Source organism: Athene noctua, chromosome 1, assembly GCF_965140245.1.
Source record: "Athene noctua chromosome 1, bAthNoc1.hap1.1, whole genome shotgun sequence".
In the NCBI taxonomy this organism is placed as follows: domain Eukaryota; kingdom Metazoa; phylum Chordata; class Aves; order Strigiformes; family Strigidae; genus Athene; species Athene noctua.
In genome coordinates, this window is record NC_134037.1 from 173691146 (window position 1) to 173715266 (window position 24121).

A 24121-nucleotide genomic window follows, 5' to 3' on the forward strand; every position below is an offset into this window, starting at 1 on the left:
TGCTCAGTTCTTTTTGGCCACAATCATAGAACCACTGCCCTCTTCTTTCGATCTTTAGGGCCAGGTGGCTTTCTGCTGATAGGGTCCTCAGTCTGGGTTGAAGCAGCAAGGTCTTGCTCTGAGTTTTCACCCTGACATCCTGCAGAGGCTGGAAGGACATTACTGATGCTGAGGCACTTCTGTCACTGCAACACTTGTTGCGAAAGTAACTCACCGTGTGAGTCAACTTGGGTGAACCCAGCACCAGTCAAAAGCTGAACAAACTGCAAGCAGTCTCAGCAGCTGTTTTTAGACCGTTAAAGGAATAAAAGAAGCTGATACGAAACCCATCACTTCTATGAATTAAGTGCTTCTTGCAGACACTTTACCCCACTTCTTGTGGGGGAAAAAATTACTCTTGGTCAGTCTTGTGAAACTCCTGGCCCTAAGGTGAGGCCAACACTAAGCCTAATAATAGGAAATATATACAGTCCTGAAGTGCTCCTTTAGCATCTCTTTTAGTAGGCTTTCCAGTAGCATGGAGCACCTCAATGATTAAAGAATGTAAATGCTAACAGAACATCAGTTCATTATTCAAGTTGAATAGGGCAGGACATGTTAGAATAAAGGGTCATTAGTCATTTTCAAAATAAGAATGTACCTCTCATTGTTATTACAGCAGGCAAAATTGCTTTTGTGTTTTAATAGTGATAAAAGAAATCTACTAAAAAAGGAGAATCTCACTCAAAGTATATCCTTTATATATATATTCTTTTTTCAGATGCTTTATTTGTATTGGAGGCTAGGATCTACAGTAAAATCAACATACAGATTTCAGTTATCTGAAACCATGACCAAAAAAACCCCAGTAAAAATAAAATGTATTGAATTTCCCGTTAAGCTGCTGCCCTATAATCAGGTTATAGAAATTATTCAGTGGGAGAAATGTATTTCGCTTTATTAAACTGCTGCTAAACCCTTTTACAGTACAATTGAATGTTCTTGGAGCGCCAATCTGATGCAATTAAACTGTCAGAAATATTAATACTGATGCAGATGAGAATCTGGGTTTCTACTGTTTTACGCAGCTAGGCAAAGCAGTGCTAACATGAATCCAGCACTGTTAGAAAGCTGCTCAATAGCAGCACTCACACAGCAATTTCTTTTTCCATTAATAGAATAAGAGAAGCTGAAACAACGAGTGTCATGTGTAGAACTAAATGTTCCTAGCAGACATTTTACCCCACTTCTTTTACAAGAATAGATTGTTTCTTAAATCCCTTTTTACGAATTAAATTGTGTTAATTGTTTAAAATTCATTGTTTAATTTCACTTAGATCCTTAAAAAGAAAGAGAAACATAATAGTCCACAAAATTCACCTTTAAAATTTTGATTGTATACTAAGCAGAAAATGTGTTTAACTGAACAGCCTTAGGTTCATGAAGGACATACTCAATAGCAAGCTGTTAGCAGATGGTTTTGTAATGGCTCTCATGCAGTGATGTGGATTTGCTTTCCAGGTGAGGATGAGCTGCTCAGCCCTCCCCAGGACACAAGCACAGGTTTGGAGGAAGTGATGGAGCAGCTGAACAACTCCTTCCCCAGCTCCAGAGGTAAGTGCTGCTGCCCACGGCAGATGAGAGGAAAGAAGATAAAAGTGCTTTCTGTTCCTTGATGTTTTCAGGGGGTTGTGTTTTGGTTTCAGGTTTTTTGCTGTTCTTTGTTTTTGTTTTAACAATAGCTGTAGAGAAACTTGTCTTATTTAGAGTGGTGAAGCAGCCTGCTCCCCCTTTACCTTAAGCTGCCTCCACAGGTAGCCCTCGCTAGATATGTGGATGAAACAAAGTCTGTCTGAGACTTTTCCTGAGTATTTTCTTCTCTTCCCTTTTGCCATGTTCCTTTTCTCACAGCTTCTCTCCTTTTCAGTCAGTCTCCTGGCTGATTTATTTTTAGCATGTCGTATCATATTTTTCTTCTGTCCTTACCTTTCTCCAAGAAGAATCTGGTTTGAATTAATATTAAACTTCTGAGTTGAAGTTCTCAACCTTGTAGCACTTGGGTCCAGAGTGGTGGAGGAAAAACATGTGGGCTGCTTGTTTGTGCAGCGTAGGCTGCGCTTGTGCGTACAGCCACAGCATTTCTCTCAGGGTTTCCATTTTGCTCATTCCTGTTGTTTGCTAAAGATAAGCATTTGTATTACTGGGATTTATTTGTCCAATCTTGTTTCATTTAAGAAGGTCTTTTCTGAGTGCAGAGAAAATACTCCGCTGCCAAGAAACATGGCTTGGATTCCTAGCAGGAGATGGGAAGTTTGGGATATTACCTGTTTCTGTGAAAGAAGGCTCAGACATAAACCTCTTGGCAAAAGAAAGTCCCAGTGTGTATGGACAGCCTGTTAAGTGGATTTCAGTAGGGGCATAGACTTACTGCAGGGCCTCTTGCACAGGTTTCACACATCACCCAGAGGTTCTTCTTTAGTAGATGAATGTGTTAACCATCATGCTAGACTTTCAGTGAAGTCAAGTTTTCTCCATCATTCGATTTCAAAGCAAATTCAACTCTCACCAGGTATCACCTGTGAACAGTGGAAGAGGAGAGAGCAGTATAAACTGCATAAGATCTTGTGCTATGGATCAAAAGATGGAATTTTTTAGAAAGATATTATTGAAGAAAATCTAATACACTATATTGTTAACTACATTCATCTCCACCTCATTACATGGAAAAGTCGTATGTCCAGCCCTCATTTTGCCTAGATATTAATGATCTGAGACCAGATGAGGAATCTTGCAAATATTGGTATGTAGATAAAAATGAACTTATTTTTAAGGTTGCTGTGTACACAAGGTGGCAACAGACAGTGCTTTCTTATCAGTGACCATCATTTGTGTAAATATGTTGCCTATAGGAGATCTTGCTTAATCATATGTGTCTAGATGTAGATACCCTATGTGTTAAAATAGTCACGAAATATGGTATCTAATTTGTAATCATAGCTGATTACACTGATAGTGTTTCATCTTAAAAACAAGCTTAGTTTTAAGTAAAATAGGGACAATTAATGAAACAACAGTTAATGAGATATTTGAAATACAGAAATTCATTTCCCATGTATAAATAGGTAGAGGTCACTCTGTTAGATATCACTTCCTACTGACTGAGAATAGAAAACGTTTTTAATTTTATTTTACTAGTGAAAAATACATAGCTTCCTGAATCAAACTGACAGAATATAAAATTAAGTGGGGAAAAGCAAAAATATTTGAAATAGGTAACATCAGTTAATATTTTAATTCTGCAGGTTATAACTTTAATTCTGGGGATGCAAAATGTGGTCATTTAAATACTGAGAAAGAATGTATTCCCTTATTTTGTTTCTCCATTCAGTAACTATGTTAAACATGTAGTATGTAATCACAAGCATCCCTAAAAAAGACTGCAGCTTATATACTTTCCTATACTTTCCTAACTGACTAGCAGCCATAGAGGACAAAAATACTCTCTAGTTCTGTGGAGGGCTGTGAGTGAGGAGGAGGCACAGTCTTTGTTTGACATGTGTTGTCTTCTGTCCTCAGGCGAGAGGTGAGAGGAGCTTCTGGTGCAGCAGCCAGGAGCAGGCACAGGCCCTCAGGCAGAGTCAAGCTTCCTACGGGCACGGGGCTTTTCTTCTGGGCCTGACCAAGGCACTGTCAGGCTGAGCCAGGATCTGCCCTTTCCTCTCTCTCTCTTTGTTACACAAAAAGACTAGTCCAGCTGTGAGAAAAAGTCATTCGTGTTTTGGAGAATTGTACCAGTTTTTGGCTAAGGATATTAGGACCTCTGTTAGGTTTCTCTGTTCTTCATGTATCTTTTGATGCATTCGCACGAATGCCATGTTTGGATAATTGCTTTTGGTTGAGGAATAAGAATTGTCAGACCCCCTGTGAGAAATAGTTTGTCCCACAACCAGTGCAAATGGATTTCCATTCACTGGTTGATATAGAAGGCTACTTACATAGTCAATTTTACTGAGATCACATGCAAACTTCAGTTGTTGTTTTCTTCTACTCCCATTTTAACGATTAAATGATATTCAACTGATACCTGCATAAACAAAGCTTACATCCACAACTAATTTGCCACAGCCTCACAGAGGCCTTTATTGTGAGATGAAGGATGCTGTAGTCAGTCGGTTTCCAGAGGCGTCAGGGATATGACTTACGATTTACAAGACTGCAGGACAGAGAAAAGAAAGCACCCTTGGCTGGTCTCAATAAACCTCTGAATCAAGGGCTTTTTTGCTGTTGAGGTGCAAGTCTGTTATCTCAGGTTTCTAATCTATAATATAAGATCAAAGTGTAATTGCAAAAGAGTGAAAGCAGTTTGGCAAAGCAGCCCGAGAAGAGGGCATAGTGTAAGGATTCAGACGTGGTGCAAGTAATATTTTATTTCTTTGTGTTACAGGTTGCATTGAATCTCAAGCTATTTGTATGTATTCAGGAAACAGAACAATAAGCCGAAACAAGCACGGAGCACAGACCTATAAAATATACATTTTCTTATATTAATTCTTACTAAGTAGAATTGTAACATCGTCAAATGCAAGAAACTCAGTCACCCCAGTCTTGCATTCAGGAGTGTGTTGTGATAAAGGAATTTATGAAATATTATTTGAAAGGTGAATTCAAACTACTTGGGTAATGTATCCATAACATAGCCTGAAATTTATACATGGAATCAATGAGGAAATCTAGGGATGTATTAAAAGGTCTGGGAAGTTACTGGCAGGACATTAAATGTGGGTTTCCTTTGTGGCCTGTAAAAATAAACATGTTAAATTTCAAGCTAAATAGCTCCAGCATGTCACAGCATAGGGAGTGATATGCCTTTTGAATCAGGGACATAATTCTGGGTATCCTGTTGCCATTAGGATAGTGATAACTTGGAGGAGAGCAGAACAATATGGCAAGAGTGAACTGGACTCTGAAGGCTTTGGTTCATTAGAAAAGTTCAGAGCTGAATAAGCAGCGAAGAGAGAAGATGACTGAATTATTGTGCCTGGGTGCACAGATGTATAGTTGAACATCACAGGATACAAATTAAAAACAAACTATTTCGTCTCAATTAAGATTTGCTCTGACAGGGAAATAGTTTTCTAAAGCAAGTAGTAGCTCTTACGTTGGACTTCTGAAACAAAGCAGTAAAATGTAGTAGTAATTAATTGTCACTGACCTGGTGATAGATTTCTGTTGATTGTGATATTTTGCAGGCTTCTGCTGCATAGAGTTGTTTTTAAAAGGGCATCAAGGCTTCATAGCATCATTCTGAATGTATTTTAGAGAAGCATGTTTTAAACAAGTCGTGTCATAGACCTTCATAAGCAGATCTCAGATGCAACAACGGTTGCTGTGTTACTGTATACCTCTTATAGGAATTTTTCTTTTTTCAGTTTAACCTTTTGGCAGTTCTTGGCATTTCCTAAGGAGCAGAGGGCCTCCATGTTCTTTGCACAGCTGACTGTTGGTACCAAAAGCTGTTTCATTTCTGGAGAGGGAAATTCTGCTGAATACCTGATGATTGCTGTCCTTAAGGAATTTTCTTTCTTTTTAATCTACAAGGTTCCCCATCCATTCCTCTTTTACTTTGCTGCTCCCAGCAAATTCACAACTGCTGCAGCTGCTTCAAACAGCTGCTATGCTAACTCAAAACAGATGTCAAAGCCAGAGGTCTGACATGTAGTGGAAATCTACCATTAAATACCACCTCAGTGGTTTATTTGACCCTGCTTGATAATGGGCCACAGAGGAAAAGATTTTTCACGCTGTATTTGTGCCCAAGCTACTAAATCTCCAGGGAACTGGTTCACAGTTAGAAAGTAAGATTGGCAGGCCAGTATTTTTAAAGCCAAATCCATCTTTCCTTCAGCACTGAGGACAAACAAGTTGCATTGCTTCGGGTGGATCTCATGGTGGACCAGGCAGTGTTTTGTGGTTATGGTTTTGTGGCAAATGCTTTCTATGAATGATGCTCAGAGAGGAATTTAGGGGCAGAAGTTCTTGAGCTAACTGAAGTTGGTGAGAGAGCTTCCCAGACTTTCACTGCAGAGCCCTTGCTGGTGGATAATGAGGAAGTGGGAGCCAAGAAGTGATTAGAAACGAAACCGTGATGGCTCAAAAGAGCTAAGAGGCTCATCATGTAAAAACATTTGGAGAGGGATCAGTATTCACAGTTATTATTTAACATGGTATTACTTAACACAGATGTCCTGTGCAGTGAAATTACAATACCCCACAGCAATAAATACATGGAACTAAGAATAGCACTGTATTTTTACAAGTTTTGTTTTATTTTTATCTCAGTCACATAAAAACATACCAGACACATTCTCTCATCTTACTCTTGCATCAGCCAGACTCTGTCATGAATGGGACTTATGTCCTAAGTGGAACTAGAAACTTTTAGCACTGCAGCTAATACAGTTTCTCTGACAGCAAAACGTCTTGCAATGATGAGTTCTATTTTCACACTTTACTGAATTAGTGGTAGAGTACCCTGGAGTTATTATACTGTAGGGTGTTCTGGAAATAGTCTTCCAGATGAGCTACACTGGCCCCTTCTGGACTGTATCCCTTCTCTGTGCCATGGTCCTACATCCCACATCAATGAGCCCAGATGACTGAGATCCCTTGCCACTCCCCTGTGGCACAACAGTAATGAAGTGGCCGAGCTTCTCTGCAGATTTCTGCTGGGGTGGTGATGGGGGGGACTAGATCTTTCATGATTTATAATCCTCAGTCCTGATGTAGACTGGGAATATGTTAATGAATTTAACAAAATGTCAAGCAACATTTTTTAAGAAAAAAAGCTGTTTGTAGATCCAGATCTCTTCCCTCTGCAGCCAGAGTTCAATGAAAGGGGCAGTGCAGTAGATGCTTTGTGCTCTCTGCTTTGATCTAAATCTGCATAGATGCATGAAGATTTTATTAGTGCCTCTGCTTTTGGGTTTGGTCACTCTCTGTGTACCTTTGCTTGTGATATAGTATCATACAGAGTTTCAAGAAAGACAAAGAGTCTTCTATTTTGTAAGGGCAGGAAATCATGATTTGAGCAGAGATAATAGATAATTAGGCATCCGTGGATTGTGTATCAGTATTTTGATAGCTTGTAGAATACAAATTTAGAGAACTGCAGCAATACAGACAATCTTCTTCCTCTGCAATTTATGCTAAACCATACTCCTTGCCTGAAAACTTAAGAGACACGCATTCATTCATATTCAAAGAAGAAAATAAAGTAAAATCCATTAAACCCTTTTAAATCTTCCACCAAAAGAACTTTGTTGTTACTGTAGTAGGGCTACTCTTTGTTGCTTTTAACAAATTCTGAGGCTGGTTACTCACCACAGACTTTCCTCACCAGCTGTTTTGTGTGGCGCAGAGCTATCCCAGTTACCTTTAAATACATTCATTTTCAAGCAGAATCCAGTCTGTCTCATGTAGATATTTAAATTAGACACTGCGTAGCTGCAATTTTAGATGCTTGTACAGACAGGTAGGCATTTCTTAAGACCTGCGAAAGCATTCAGTATTTTGCATGTTGGCAGTTCCTTCTCTCCTCTTGACCCAAGCCAAACAATCTTCTGCTGGATCTCATTCGTGCCCCAGGACTCTTGCACACCACACTGCAGTTTCTGGGGGCCTTAGGTAGACCGCCTACTCATCTAAACCTTGGGGCTCTTCCTCAGAAGACCAAAGTATGCAATGGATTTTGTATATCTTCATTTTCAAGGATTTTCAGTTACATGATTTATACTGGTGAGAGGTTCTCATCTTCCCTCCTGGGAGGCATTTTTTAGAGAATTCATGGCTCCTGATAAAAGTGCCAGGCTATGTAGGCGCCCAGGTAAGTCTGAGAGAGTTAGGCAGTCCTGCAAAGTGAAGTCGTGAGAACTGAAGCAGCATCTCTTCCGTCCGTCAAGCTCACTCTGGTACCTCTGTGCACCAGCAGCACATGTGGTAAAGTCAAGGCTCCCCTTAGGAGCAGAATAAAAACCCATATGCAGAGGATGACTTCAAAGCTGTTATTATAATTTCTAATAGTAAGTATGCTACTGGGGAGAGGGAGAGCGGCAGGCAGGGAATAAAACTTCCTCTGTTGTGTAAATCGTACCCTTTGCTGTCCAGACCCTTCAGAGGTTGCCCCAGCCATTTCCATTGCCTGGGGTTTGCAGCTGAGCCGTGGCTCGGACCTGTGGTGGTCAGTGATGCCATTCACTCCCTCCACCCACTCCTCCTCTCCTTTACCACCTCTGCTCAGCTTTGCTCTCTTGCTGACCCTTGTTCTGTTCCTTGTGAAATACCTGCAAAGCTATTTATTGTCTCCCTTCCCTTCTCCTGCAGACTGCTGTACCAGGAAAAAAACTGGGCAGCAATTAGGTTACTGTTATGCTGACTGGTGTGTTCTCCTATATATATCTGCCTCTCTCCCCATTGTCCCATACGTCATTTGCAATTACATTGTTTACAACAGCTCTGGGGCAAAGATCATTCTCCTTGAACAGCATCTACTGCAGTGACTTTCTCGCCTAAGGCTATATACAAAGTCTGGCCATACCGGTGCTTGCAGTAGTGTACCCGTGACGGTGGGATGCTGCTTCAGGAGGCAGCAAGCATCTTATTGTCACTGGCTGTGTGAGGGGAAAGGGAGTGGGGGAGTGTTTCTGCTGTTGATTGACACCTAGGTTTCTTTTCTTAAAAACAAGTATGCTATGATACGTGTTTGGGAAGAATCAGTGTGATCAAAGTATGACTTCCGCAAAGGTTTATCAGGAACATCTTTTCAGCTAAACACATTAATGACTCCTCTGTTTTGGCAGTACAACTTGAAAGTGATGAGATACTTTCCCTTTTTTCCACTTTAACGATTATTTTTTTCCCTTCCTCCCTTTCTACCCTCAGTTTTACCATGCGTGCTGATCAGCTTGTTGGAAAAACCTTTTGGAATATGTTTATCTTGAATGCGAGCATGTTATATTCCAGTGTACAGCTCTAGGTGTGAAATGTGTGTGTACACTTAGGTGTATATATGAATGTATACCTGTATATATGTATATAGGCCATAAGAAAATGTAAAGTGTCTGGATTGTTTTGATGTTGGGGAAACAAAATTTTACCACTAATAAGGATTAGTAGAAGTACTCAAATTGAGGAAATTTGAATGCTCAGAAAGGGAATTCAGATCTTCTCTGCAATCCTTATCCTCAACTGAAAGGTCCATAAGTTAGTTTTAGTAGTTTTCTCAAGTGTTTTTGCTAGGTTAAAACCAAGCCTCAGATGACAGAACTGTTCTTGAATGTATCGGCTCAGAATCATCAGTGGATTTCAGTTTAAAGCAGAAATGCAGTTATATTAAATTCCTAAATGGAAATTGAAGTCTCTCTTACTATATAATATATATTCATCTGTGGTTTTTTTTCCTTTATTTGCTGATATTTCTTCCACTTCCTCTCTCTGTTCCTAAAGGACGAAATGCCCCAGGAAAGCCAGTGAGAGAGGTTAGTGAGATGCAGGCTCACTGCCATGGCTTCTGTTTGTCACAGCTTGCTTTCTGTGCCCAGCATGCGTGTGACGGCAGCACGGGTTTGCTTGGGTTTGGTGAAGGGCGGGGGTGGTTTTATTTTGCTTTGAGTTTTGTTTGATTTCGCTGAGTGCATTCCCCATGTGTGCTCTAACAGTAGCGTACCTCTCAACTTTCAGTGGAGGCAATGTCAGCTCAGGGATCTGCATTTTCTTACATCCTCCCAGAGGTGGAAACTCAGGAATGGGGAGGAGAAAATAATAACACTGAAATTAAGCCTCTATGTGATAAAATGCGATCAGCAAATACGCTGCGGTATCGACTTACGTTCCGTTGCTCTTGTATGTAAGCACAGCAGGGAGACCTATGTCTCTTGCTGTTCTGCTTACATACTCACAATTGTGTTTACATATATGTGCCAATATGCCAACCATCATCTCCAGTTATTAAATAGGTTTTTTATTTTTCTTTAGAACAGTGAGAGTTGAGAGGTATAAGAGATTCAGGTGTTTTAATTTCCTGATATACTATTGCAGAATGAAGAATGCTACTAACATTTACCAGCTCCACAGTGTTGTATTCAGCAATGCAAATATGCAATGGTTTTCGCTGTGCACTCTGGACATGGTTGGTTTGATGCAAAATAGACTGTAGAATTTGTACATCGCTGCTTGTTAATGGAGGAAAACGTTTTGCAATGTGTTGTCATAGCACCTTTGAAAGTATTTCCAAAGAGCCTTGGTTTTTCCTCTGTGAAGCTGCTCTTGACTTGCCAACCAGATACAATGTTTGAAAGATGAATTCCTAGCGAAAATTATTATTAAAGATAAAATATTCAGAGCCTGCCTGAGTGCAATTGCAAGTAGCTGCGAAATGACCTTTCCCACATAGAAGATGTTTTGTGTGGATGAGGCAGAAATTGAAGGGTAACCTGGTTTGCAGACTTCTGCTGGTGCGGAGAGGGAGGCTCATGGAAACACACTGCACTGGGGCTTTTAGCAGAGCTGTTATGAACCCCCAGTCACTGACAGGCTACCCTGGGAAAGCTGGGATTTGTTCTAATGCAGTGCTTTGAAATACAGTGGTTCTCTGCATTGGCTGTAGAAGCGGACACAGGTCCAGCTACTTCGAGGTGTAAGATCCTCAGTGCAAGTTAAGTCTGTCCTCAAATGGCAGATCCTCTCATATGGATCAAAAAAGGGTGCTTGGGCTGTCATCAACAGACTGCACCAGTCCAGAAATTTTATGGAAATTATTTCCTGTTCAGCCCTGCATATGTTCTCGGTTCATAAAGTCTGAGAATTGTTCTCTAATTCAGCAAAATAGATTGTTGATTTCCACTATCCTCATTCATATTTATGCATATTATTCAGAAAAACCTTCTGCTGCTGATGGCATATTTGATACAAATATTAGAAAAAATAAAATAAAATAGAAAAAGGGACATGTCCTATCTGATCACATTCCAGCAGCTTAACCCTAAAAAAGGTGACTTCATTGAACCACTCACCGCTCTCCAGTCATATTTGTGTTTACTGACGGTTGCAGAGGGGACTTAATAACTTGTAGAGCTGAATATAAAACGCAGTTCTCTGCCTGCTTACAAAGTACATGAGCTAAGGTATAGAACAGCTTTTGCTTTATGTGTGAATCCATTTGCGCAAAGGCAGATCATGCAGTTTTAAAACCCACCCAGCCAGGTTTTGATCCCATTAGTCACATTAGGTATTGTCTTCATGTGTAATCCCATGGATTTCATAGCATTACTTGGTACAAATAAGGGTATCAAAAATCCAAGCCACCAAGAGGAAGGATTTTTCTTTTGTTGGGGAAGGGTTAGAAATCTGTGCTGCTAAAAAAGGCACTGCATTGTATTTGAGTTTCTTAATTTACTTTCTATCCGCTCTTTCAAGTCCGAATGCTCCACATTTATTTCTCTGACAAGCTGTAGTAGATCATTATTCAGTTACTGTGCCCTCACCCGAGGGCCTTCATTCCAGCAGAGCCTCTAAAGCAAATTCAGCAGATGTGAAACTCATCATTCTATATGTGACCAGAAGTGATGCAGTTAGTGTCTGCAGAAATAGGTGTCTTCTGCTGTAAAAGCAAATGCACCTGTGTTAGTATTCCCTCCATTTTATAAGGCTAAGTTAATACCATCCATGTCCATTTTGAGCTTTATCACTGAATTTCAAAGTGTGCACTAGTCCTTTTCTTAAATGGTAGCATCTTTCAATCTTTCAGTACCTCAAGCATGGAGAAAACTTTCTCAGCTTTAATGTTTTAAAAAAAAAAAGAAAAAAGAAAGAATGGAATTAATGCCATTTTTTGTGGTGTTACTTCAAAAATATGAACAACAATGAATGTAAAGCTATGATTAATATTTTTGTAAGTACTTTTGGGATAGTATTTTTCTCACTTGCTTTTTAATTTAAAATGTTTCTGTCCTATATTTCCATTTTAGGGCAAGTAAGCAAGTATTCAGTAAGTAGAGGAAGCAGAGCTCTGTAGAAACAGTGATTTTGGGCTCTTATTTACGTAACGGGCATTATAGAAGGGGATGCATTCATCACACATACAGTACCGGGAGATTATTGCATATGTTGTTCTCAGCTATTTGCAGTCTGGATTGACCTAGCTGTTACTCCCATCTGCAAGAGAGGCAAAAAAACTGCTGGCGGTGCAGCAACGCCCAGCTGAGGGTTCGCCAGTGGAGTGGCCGGAGCACAGCTATGGTGCCAGCTCTGCTGGGCAGTCCTCCCTTCCCATGACTGCCCCGGAGACTGTGGTCCCCAAGCTGTTGCACTTTACAGTCCAGCTATTAACATAAACTGCAGTCAGCAGTGGTTTATGGTCGTGCTCTGAGCTGTAAACTCAGATGGCTCAGGAGGAGGCACACAGTGGTTCAGTGTTTCTGCAAGAGCAAATTAAGACCTGTGCTAGAGAGGTAGCATGGATGGTGTGGGGGAGCAGCAGCCGTGTCTACTTAATCACCCGGCACATCTCTGTGCAGCTTTTGTGGAGGGAGATTGGATTCGAAGCATGGTTATTTCAAAAGTATGGCAGCAATTAACAGAGAAAAGAAAAAAAAGACTAGCAGACATCCCTGTTATTTTTATATGTTAAAAGAATACCTAGGCATCCCTAGATGCATAAGGTTGTCGCAGCCCGTGTTTTAGTTGCCTGAACAATTTATCAGTTTGGACCTACTGTAGCATACTTCTGAAAGGCTTTTCTTCTATGTTTTTGATTGAAGCTATTCTTTCTATACCTAGCCTCTTTCTGTAAAACCAGTTTGCCTTTGTTAGCTTTACAGCTCTCTATCTGACAGGACAAAATAGTATTAACAAATACTGATTTTTTCTGAAGATGGGGTTTAGCAATTTGGGTTGCTCTGAGTCCATGGAAGGGTGACCGCTCTTCCTGAGCTGGGGAGGAGTGGTGTTGGAGTCGCTGAAGAGCCCTGGAGTCCCATCATTGTTTCTAGAAACAACAGATCACAACAGATCTGAACGATAGACTGTGACCCCGCAGGCAGCAGTGCCTCTCATGGCTGGCTAGCCAGTTACAACGATCAGCACTGCCCTGTCTCATGACTGTAAGATGCTGCAGGTGAGAAGAAGAACATTGAAAGCCTGTAGATTTCTTGGAAGTAGTTTTCAGGGTTGAGATGTTTGTGGGGATGCTACAGGTGACCCTAGTTATACCAGAGTTGTTCCACTAAAGCCTTGAGAGCACGTGCTACAAATGTACGTGAGCTGTGTCAGAGTTTCAAGTAAATAAAGCAAATCAGTGGCAGTTACTTTTCTGTTTATGTAAGCATCTCCCATCTAAAATATGTTCTTGCTCTCGTATGGCTTTGTCAAATTTTCACTTTCTATGGTGTAATTTGCTGGATTGATCTCAGTCTGCAAGGTGCCAGTAAGAGAGATTATCCCTTACATCTAAAATATATGTGGTAGCATACAACTACTTTAAGGTAAGTTATGTTTTGACCAAAATTTGGCAGGGATTTTTCCTAAGCTGTTACTTGACGTGCTGATGAGCAAATTACAAGTTTTTGCTTAGGATGAACAGGATGACTATACATTAATGATTTATGGATGAAATTGCTGTTTGATGCATCTCTTTCTCTCTGCTTTAGTGCAATTAGCAAAATGTCACGAGATTAGAACCAAGTATTTCTTTCCATTGATACCTGGCAAACGGTGCCCCATGCATAACACAGCTCACTATCAAATGGGCAGCTTATTGAGTAGTTATCATTTAGGTACAGCATAGTTTTGTGTAAAAAAACCAACCAACCAAACAAACAAACACTTTAGAAACTAGCATTTAAATGTAAAAGGTGTTAGCAGTTCTCCAGAAGAAGCAAACTTCTATGGATATTTCTTAGGTAATTTTTTTCTATTCCATAAATGTTGATGAATATTAACTAAGTCGCTCCCAAGCTCTTATGTACTGTAGAAAATTCAGCTGTGCAGAACTACCATAATATTTGAACACTTGGAACAGGATGGTGAGTTTGATTTGCCCCACAGGGAAGGTTAATTCCTGTTGTTAGAGAAGACAGTTGTGTCAGGAGGGACACCCACCATGTAGATGGGCAATGGTAACAGTCAGGCTCCAGCACATTACAGGTAGGGGCTGCATGGAATGTGTACCCTGGATACCATGGTCATGCCCTTTCTTCATTTGGGTGCTCCTTTCTCAAGGACTGTGGTGAGGACTCGGCATCCACGCTGATGCAAAGCATTCCTGGGAAGCAGGGCTGTGGGCAGATGGCACTGCACCCCCCCATGTTTTTCCAGACAGATACTCTATTGCAACTACTCCAAGGGGGTAAATCAAATCAAATCTGTTGCCCTGAGGCCATAGCAACATACAATTTTACTGAGTAATACTTCCCCTGATAGATACATTCAGTTACTGGCACTCTGCAGCTTGGGGACTTCTTGAGTTGGAGGTCACATGCACTTCTTTGCATCTAAATAAATCTTTCTTCAGTGATTATTTTCTAACTCCTTTTTAAACTCATTTATGTGTTTGGCCTCAACATCAGCCTGTGGCGATGAGTTCAGTAATACAATTACGTGCTGTGTGGAGTATAATTTCCTTCTGCTTGTTTTAAGACCTTCTGTCTGCTCATTCCTCCTTGTCCTTGCAAGAAATCTCCCTCTTCAGTCATGCTTTTTCAAGGAGGGAAATCCAGATGGGATTCAGTTGTTTAAACCGTGATGTCTCTGTCGTTTGAGATGCTAGAGGGTGTTTGAGGCAGTCATAGAGGGCTGCAGATCTGACACGGGACTTGCGGGAGACCCACACTCTTCTGAACAGCAGCTGGAGGCCAGGCAGGATCTGCAAAGTGCCTAAAATGGCAACTTTGGGCAATTTAATTGCCCTGCCTTCATGTCTGCTTAGTCTCTGGTGTTGAAGCCATTTCTTACTGCTGATCAGCGTTGCTACCTTTCCTTTTATCTGCAGCCGTGGTAAAATGAATGTGAGAAAAAGTTACAGGTTTCATCTCCAAAATTGTGCTCTGTGTTCATCTATCGCTTCTGTGTAGGAGGACCCTGTGTTGTGGTTATATCATCTTAGGGCTTTACAGTGGCTGCAGGTGAGGAGAAATGCACAAGTGAACCACTGTATGGTAGCTGCTTGATAATTGTGGCATCTTTGTTTCTGCTGGACTGCAAAGGATATTTTTATAAGGATTGATCTGCAGCCATTCAGTTTCGTTGTCATTTTAGCTATCCCCGCAGGTATATTGCTGGGACCTCTTGGGTTTAATGATTTAGTTAATTACTGCTGATCTGTTTGTTTTCTGTTTTTCTCTTTGATAGAACATTGAATTGTCAAACACTTGCAGCACCAGTTGGAAACTTTTCTGTGATGTCAATGGATTTAATCGTTACTCTTGGTGAACATTTGTAGTGATACTGCCTCTACCCTACAGGGGGTTTGTTTGGAACACAAGTGTGCTGGCTTATTGTCAACATAGTTTACCGTAGCCATTCAGAGTACTATTGCTGTTAAGTGTTCTGCAAAACTTTTGCTAACAGCAACATACTAGACTCATCTAGGAGACTTTTGGAAAGTACTCTCTGGTGTACTCCACTGGGGACGGCAGCGAGCGGTACACGGATGGATCTGTGCTCAGCCTTTTCTGTAAAATGTTCCTACTAGTCTGCTGCCATGTCTTCTTTGTTTAATTTCCTCTTCTCTGACGTTCTTTTTCAGGCCACAATGTAGGGAGCCTTTTCCACATGGCAGGCGACTTGGGAAGAGCGATGGAAACCTTAGTGACAGTGATGACTGACGACAAGGTGTTAGAATAGCAAGATGTGTTTTACAACTTCAGGCGTCCCGCATGGTTTTTATAATATTCATACTACAAAGAGGATTAGACTGTAAGAGTTTACAAGAAAACAAATCTATATTTTTGTGAAGGGTAGTGGTACTATACTGTAGATTTCAGTAGTTTCCTAAGTCTGTTACTGTTTTGTTAACAATGGCAGGTTTTACACGTCTATGCAATTGTACAAAAATTATAAGAAAACTACATGTAAAATCTTGATAGCTAATTAACTTGCCATTTCTTTATATGGAACGCATTTCGGGTTGTTTAAAAAAAATTTATAACAGTTATAATGAAAGATTGTAAACTAAAGTGTGCTTTATAAAAATAATTGTTTATAGAAACCCCCTTTAAAAAAACCCAAAAAAAAAACCTGAGGCAGTGCATTTGTTTAGTATCATTTCAGCTCTGTAACTGCATCAGAGAGATTCATGTCCTGTGTTCTTTTCCTTGCCTATCAAAGAGAAAAAAGGAAAAAAAGTATTTCCTGCAGCGACATCAAAACAGCCAACTTGATTTCTCATTGGTTTTGTCTGACTAGGGCTGGCTTAAAAAAAAATTTCTCTTGAACTTCTAACTAAGGTAGTTGCTTCACTTCTTTCCAGTAAAACGAAGAATTACATTAATTACGCAGCTAGTTTGCAATAATTAAATGAAAGAGCACATTACATGACAGAGCCTGCAAAAAATTAATGAAAAAAACAGAAAAGCCCCAGAAGAAAGAAGGAAAGAGTTTAATGACCATCCTATGCGCCAGCATTTCCTCTGCTGACTAGATTCCTGAATGCTATTAGTAAAGGAACGTAGAAATTGCCTTACTGGGTTAAACCTTTGGACCTTGGTGTCCGGTGCCCCGCTGGCCATGGCCAGCAGCCAGTGCTTCAGCAGGAGCTGGGTACAGCTTTCCCCCACCCGCTGCCATCGCTCGCCTCACCTTTGCTGGAGAGGAGAGAAGAAAGGGAAAGGTTCCCTCCTGACTCCCTGTGGGATCAGCTTCTGATCTGAAGCACTTGCAGAGTGCTCACAGAGCATCTTTGCTTGTCCAGCTCCCAGTGCTCTTAATGAGCATGAAGCAGCTCAATTCTCTGGAAAATAAAACCAGAGCTTTCCACAGTACGTGTCTCAGCCTGCTACAGCAGCCAGTCCCAAGGTGCTGTAATGCTGCGAGCAACCTTTGGGAAAGGCTGTAGAAGAGTTACTGCTGTTCTTGCGCGCGTATAGTGATCAGGTGAAGGTAGCCACACTGCTCCGTGAGATATTTATCACCCAAACAAAGGCCCTGGTCCTTTATCCTCCCCCTTTTCTCTCTACAAGTAATCCCGCACAATTAATAATAATGTGAGAAAGAGAGGAACTGATAGCGAAACAGATTAGCCAGCTTGACTGCAGCTCGTGAGAGGTAGGTTTGGGTATGAGGTGCTGTCAGCAAAAGCTTTACCACTTCATTTCCTTTACCAGCTTTTAATTTTACCTTAGAATACGTAGAAACACACCGTCTGACTTTATATTGCGAGAGTAAAAAATCTGTTACCTCTTCTTGTATGAAGTGTAATTAAACTTGGGAAAGATTTTATTTTGAATGGTAGTTAACATTAAACATGGCTAGTCATGCTATTTCTACCTCACTTTGGTTTTGTGGTGTTCCTGACAATAACGTACAGATAATGTTACATCATCACCACGTGTCCATTGTGTGACCAGGTCTCATCGTTTAAATAATGCCAACAACAATAATCATTTACAAAAAGTAAGTACAATCCCCCCCACACACCTCTGCTTTCCTAGTAAAGAGCTTTTTTAACACTTTATTACAATAAGAACCCTCGGTATTTCTCATGGTCTTTTTTTATCAGAAGGTTTAAATTGAGATCTGAGAAAGAGATGGGTTTCTTCTTTTTTTTCCCCTTATACATTAAACCTTCTCTTCAGAAAAAACATGGAGGAAAAATGGATTGCACGGTTGTTTTCATCAGGGTTTTGTTTTGTTTGTTTTACTTTCTAGAGCTTAGTTTTGGAGTGAGTCTGTCAAAAAATATTTAAAAAGTTGAAAGCTTTATCGCTGCTTTTTTAAGCATAATTTGGGAAGTATTTCATATTCCTTATAATGACAAAGTATTAAACTGTAAAACATAATCAGTGTAGTTGAATACATAAATACCATATGGCATGTTATTTCATTGTTACTCAGTACTGGTTTATTACTTGGATATCATAATATATTGTGTTTTAACACCCAACACTGTAACATGTACTAATTATTTTTATAAACTTCTGTTTTACTGCATTTTTTCACAACATACCAAATTTCACCAAATATATGCCTTACTATTGTATTATATACTGCTTTACTGTGTATATCAATAAAGCACGCAATTATGTTATAAAAGGTGCAGTATTTTTTATCGAGGTTCAGCAGTCACCCAGTGCGTCTCCTCTCCAGCAGTCCTCGCCCGGGCTGTGCACCCAGCACCCCCTAATGCCAGTTGCCAAACCCCCTTGTTAGTAACGTCTTGGTGCCTCGGCCTCCTCCCCGGCAGGCAGGGTGCTGCCAGCAGCACTCAGGGTTTGGCTGGAAGAGGAAAAGCAGCTCTACCTCCTTGGTTTGGGTTTTTCTCCCCTATTGAAGTTGTGGACCTCCTGTTTTTATGCTTCCCAAGCTTTTTGGAGATTGCTGGCCCCACGCTTTCTGCCTTGTAGCCGAAGGGAGCTTCAGATCAGATTGATCTTCACTTACCAATCCAGCACGTGATGGTCTCCTTGCCACCAGGCGTAATGCTAGCAAACCCCTCTTCTCCGGGGCTTTGGGAAGTGTATGTTCCCATCAGAGATGCTGATCACACACATCCTGTCTTGTATCTAAGAAACACGCGTTGGTTTTGATACCCAGGCTCCACTCAGTTGTGTCACGATGCTGTCTTTGAGCTGCCTTTTGATGGTAAAAATAATACAGTGAAAATAATAAAATACAAAGGAAAAAACAGCATATGTTTGTCTATGCATTTGATAATACAGCGGGGGAGGAGGTGGGAATTTCCTCATTTCATTCACTTGAGGAAATAAATACACATCCCACATCTACTCTCCCAGGCTCGAGTTACTCTGGATTCACTCCTACATGAATGAATCAGTGTGTGCCTTGCTGTACTGAAGTCTCCTCTGAAGATTACACAATACACAAAGCACAGCAGCCACCAGTGACAAGAGGGCTCCTATTTAATTCAATTAAATTAAAGAGAGAGGAGAGCTTTCTCCCTGTTGCTAATGCTGGAGTGGTTGCACACGGGGAGACGCTGTTGGGTTTGAAACCTGGCCATGAGCCAGAAGGATGGGGCTTGTGGGTGGTCTCATTAAACACCTAAATGAACTGCAACGTCACAAAAGGGTGTGCGAGCAAGGCAGAGGAGCAGTTGCGTGCTGCCTCATCCCTCCGATGCGCTGCAAGGGTTAGGGAGGGCAAAAACCACATACATGTGCCCGACTCACATGCACGAAGCTAGTGCTGTGATGAGCAAATCCAAACCCTGGTCCTGCAGGTAACACCCTGTGGGCTGTCCGTCCCTCACAAGCTTCGCACCCATCAGTGCTAACGGGTTGGCACAATGTGTGGGAACAGCTGCTACCCTGAGTAGTGCAGCTCTTAAAGTCAACGTATACAGCCTGGAGGCCACCGTCACACATTTCCCCACGCCCACAACCCCATTATTTACAACTCCTAACATCCCGTCAACAAAATGTGGTATTTCTGACTGGCTCCTAAGAATGTTTTCCTTATGTATGTTTAAGCTAAATATCCTCCTTTCTTTAAGGACAAGGCTATTAAGTGTTCAGTGTGTGTGCTCTCTGGGCAGAGAGGAAGATTAGGTTTTTTTAACTGCTATGGTTAACATGCTTCCATTTACCCATAGACTTCACAGTCTTGCATCTACTAAGATAGTTAGATAGATAGATAGATAGATAGATAGATAGATAGATAGATAGATGGAAAAACTGAGGCGCTACTAGCCAGTTCAGCAGTACTGGGGTGTGGGAGGCTCCCTGAAACATCCCCACCTAGGTCATGCATCTCCCACACTCCCTACGGCCTGTCACGGTGGCCGACATTCACGGCGGAGGGCGGCCCGTGCTGGTTGCCCGTTTCACGGTCCCTGCCCACCACCTCCCATCCCAGTCCGTGTCGCCCAGCCCAGAGCTCGCCAGCACGATTTAAGAGCCCAGCACCCCCCTGCCTGCCCGACAGGGCTGCGTGAGGGACCCAGAGATGCCCCAGAGATGCCCACTCTGCTGCAGTGATGGGGCAAAAGAAATCAGGGAGGAGGACAGCTAACTTGGGGGGGAAAACAACATCTTGTCAGCCAACATGGGGAAAAAGAGGGAAAGCAATGACATGCAAGATGCAGAAGAGGTCTGCAGCTGCCAGTGTGTGTAATTCACTTCATGGCTGTGCCTGCTGCAGAGCATCCCCAGCCTTGTTGAGCGGGAGACACGTAGCAGACACAGCGCTACAGAGCTGCGTGGAGCAGGCGCGTTTCCAGGCCTACCTACGAGCACCCAGCAGTAGTTGTGCTTCTTTCCCAGTGGCAGCTTTGAAGCCAACTGTGACATTCCATACACTGTCACTTATATCGGGGTGCCCTGCAATTACAAACAACTGCCAGTTTTGTGTGAGGGGAGGGGGGCTGCAGTATTACAGCCACTGCACGGATGTGACTTGCCCCTCCTTGCCAAGGTGCCGCAGCAGGAGCAGCAGCAGCAGCAGCGTGGTGCCCAGCCCCGTGCCGGTGGGCTCGCAGCAAGCCCAGGCCCCCAGGGCATTTCACTGGCTATGACCCATTTTGGCTGCCTGTGGGCGCATGTGTGCAGTCAGGCTGAAAACCCAATAAATCTCCCCCTTCTTGACTCAGGCTCCACTCAAAGATTTCACAGGGAATTTGTTTCAGCTCAGAGCAAGCATATCAACTCATTAGAAAGTGCCATAAATCTGTGCAAGAAAAATGGGTCTGCTGAGACCAACTAAGATGTAACACTTCCATACATGAATCCCCTTAAGTTGATAATGCTGCTTACCAGCTAAGGAAGGTGATTACAGCATATATTTAGTAGCTCATAGTGCCAAAAACATGGTTAAAAAGCACTTGTGGTTAAGGGAGGAATGGGAATTGAGGAAGTCTTGTAGCTATATAGGTGAACCATGGGAAACAGAACTACTCTTTCAGCCTATTGCCTAAACCCTTAATGCTTGCCAGCCCAAGGCTCATATTAGTCAACTTGGCAATTGTTTACCAAGTGTAAATACTTCTTTTTATTATTATCATCTAAGTATTACAGTGGCTTTACCATTTATTTAATAGCTGGCATATGCTTTTTACTAGCTGTGTCCAAGCAAGTTCTTCCAATTTGCTGACATAAGCAACCTGCTACTTGTGAGACTTTCCTCTCTCACACACCCCTATGCACACATGCACGCATACAGGGAGAAAAATACCCAAAAATCTTTTATTGTCTTTCTTGCTGAATGGAAGAGGTTGTTTTTTTCTCCACATGAGCATCTCCAGGAACAAAGCATCCTCATCCTAACCTATCATTATGTCCGGAATTGCAACAAGTATTAAAATATATATATATATAAAATAATGTACTTCTATAACAAGAAATCAGACATTGATGTTTCTTCACTCAGCTTTCCTATATTTGTTTCCTTCACACAGGCTGTACTTGAATTGGAAGATGATCCAAACCAACAACGCGAAGTGCAGCTTTGCAGGTATAATAATGTCTTTCAGACCATTAACAACTGTATTAAATGAGGGTCTTTTGGAATACAGAATTTTAATAAGGCACGGACAAGATCAACTAAATCAATTAGACCTCTGTGAGGCTATAGAAATATGGTTTGGTCCCTGGCACACACGGACTTCTGTCTTCTGCATGCCTGTCTGCCATGAAGCTGCCATCAGCATCTCCGCTTCTTCCAGCCACTACAGCTGGCTGCTCACCACTCCACTGCACGTGAGGGAGAACCGTGTTTCTTCCTCATCTCCAAAGTGGTGCTCTCACCTCAGCGAGACAAAAGCTCTTGCTCTGCAGACTCGGAAGCTGGCAACAAACTGATGAGCAGCTGAGCTGTGAGGCAGTGTGATCCACCTGGGGAGCACAGCAATGGCAAAGGCTCCATGTGAGGCCAAGGTCCACACCAGGTCAGGCCTTGCATGGTCATTCCGGGGACATGAGAGGAGCAGTGAAACCTCAAAGCATTTTATGGGAACAGAAGTCCAGTGCTGTGTACACAGGGAGATTTATACCAGTGTATCTTTACACACTGGCAGTGTTACGACACAAGGTTAGAGCAATTTCAAAGCAGGTAGTATGTCCCAAAATAAGATTAAAACTGTCCAACATCTAAAGGCTTGCTGTTAAGTTTGCACTACTTAAAGATGCCCTTATTGATGAACTACAGCAGGGCTAGACCATAATCAAAAAATATCATCATGAGAGGATTTTTTACTTCTGCAGCAAGGTAATTTTTAGTTGTGCCTCATCCACCAGTCAAATGGATTTATTCTAACACTGATGCAGGAGATACTTCTTTTGCACAGAAGATTAATGACAGTTGCCTGTATAATTCCCTGCTGCATCCCACAGTGAATGTTTAGATAAAGACTGCAACCAGCTGCAGATGATAAGACATGAAACTACTGGGGTTTTTCCTGCCAACCACAAATATGAGCTTGGAAATCCACGGTCCTGGGAAAATATTAGGTATGTTAGAATAAATGCTAGATACATGAATAGACACAAATATGCACACACACAGAGGCATGAAACACCCTGGTCTTCCTCGTGTGTGTACATTCATGCAGGCACATGCACACACGTGTGTGCACATGAGCCCTTTGATGTGCTGGGCCTATTAACTCTTCAGTTGAAAAAAAAAAAAAAAAATCAATTGTGTCAAAATAGATAAAGTTTGACTACGTGCATTGATTCAGCTTTAGTCTAAATTGTAACAGCCCATGTTCTGCAGCACCAGAGCAGTATTTTATTCAGCAGTTACTGAAATTTCTTCAGGAATTTTGATTCCTAAGGAAAGTAGCTGTAAGCACATTGGCTCCATATAATGTCTGCTTTTGTTATTCCTCTGAAACACCTGGCAGAGCTGGCATGGTCTTCCAGCCTTGGCAGAAGGTAATAAAGACACCAAGCCTATAACTTAACTTCTTTAATTTTTATTTGTTTTTAACCTCACTGGCAAGCTCAAAGCCTTCCTTCAGCCAAATATTGCAGGCAGACAAAAGGTGCTAAGCCTTTCAGTGACTTACTGTGCATGTATTTATTCTACCTGGTTTTTGCTGGCTTCCTCTTCTATGCATTAAGCAAACTTACAAGACAAAACAATATGTGAGGGGAAAAGATTACTTGCATCTTTAAGTCTCAAAATTGCAGGTACCCACATCAAGCCCAAGAATTCCCTATTTTCTTACTGCAAAGCCTCAGTACTGTTAATGCCCACATGCTTTTATCAAACACTGTGAGCACTGTACACAGGGGCCCTACCCTCCCCCTTTTTCAGGATATAAGGATTCCTTAAAAGTTCCTTAATACTTAGGATGCTTTTCCTCTCTCAACAAAAATATTTTTATTTCTACTTTGCAGTAACTCATTTGTCTTTCTGACGCCCTGGCCTTGTTCCCTGCGGTCCGTGACAGCTCCTCCCCTGCGGTGCTGGCTGACTGGAGCCCTTTCTTGCTCAGCTCCAGCCGTACCAGCTCAAGTGCTTCCCCTTCCCACCCAGGGTGCCTGTCCCCATCTTGTACCTGGCCTTGTCCCCATCCCACACTGGCCCTAAGTTTCAGACCTGAGTGCAGTGGGACAGTGCCCCAGCCCTCTCCTTGGCCCTGGTGACGACCCCACTGCCCATCAGCTTCCACCCCTCGGTGGCAAGGATGGATGCCTGTTCCTGCATAGGCTGCTGGAAAATCACCCACTCCTGAAGCCAGCCTGGGCTCCCCATCATGCAACCAACACTGCAGGGCTGTGGATGCCGCCGATTCGTTAACCCCTTTTCCCTTTGTGCTGATGTCTTTAACAAAAACCACAGACAGTCACGAACCCGATCTGGGGAACACTCCCATCCAGCACAATGTGTTTGCTTAACACTCCATGTTGTCTTCCCTTCGGTGTGATTGGTTTCTTTTTTCCTCTCCACTAATTTCCCTACTGAGCTTCCAGTT

General features: G+C 41.9%; 1 protein-coding gene across 13 annotated transcripts in view; it reads left to right on the top strand.

Moving 5' to 3' along the window:
• DMD (dystrophin) overlaps positions 1 to 18279 on the top strand; it is a 1208865-nt gene extending 1190586 nt beyond the window's left edge. For 8 of the 13 annotated variants that reach the window (XM_074905425.1, XM_074905436.1, XM_074905445.1 and 5 more), the window contains 2 exons: positions 1501 to 1593; positions 15776 to 18279. In XM_074905425.1, coding sequence (XP_074761526.1) covers positions 1501 to 1593; positions 15776 to 15873 — 191 coding nt within the window. In that variant the 3' untranslated portion in view covers positions 15874 to 18279. Of the gene's footprint in view, positions 1 to 1500; positions 1594 to 9480; positions 9513 to 15775 lie in introns of all 13 variants that reach the window. The other 5 variants (XM_074905454.1, XM_074905489.1, XM_074905498.1 and 2 more) reach the window with 1 other exon arrangement.
• The last annotated feature ends 5842 nt before the right edge of the window (positions 18280 to 24121 follow it).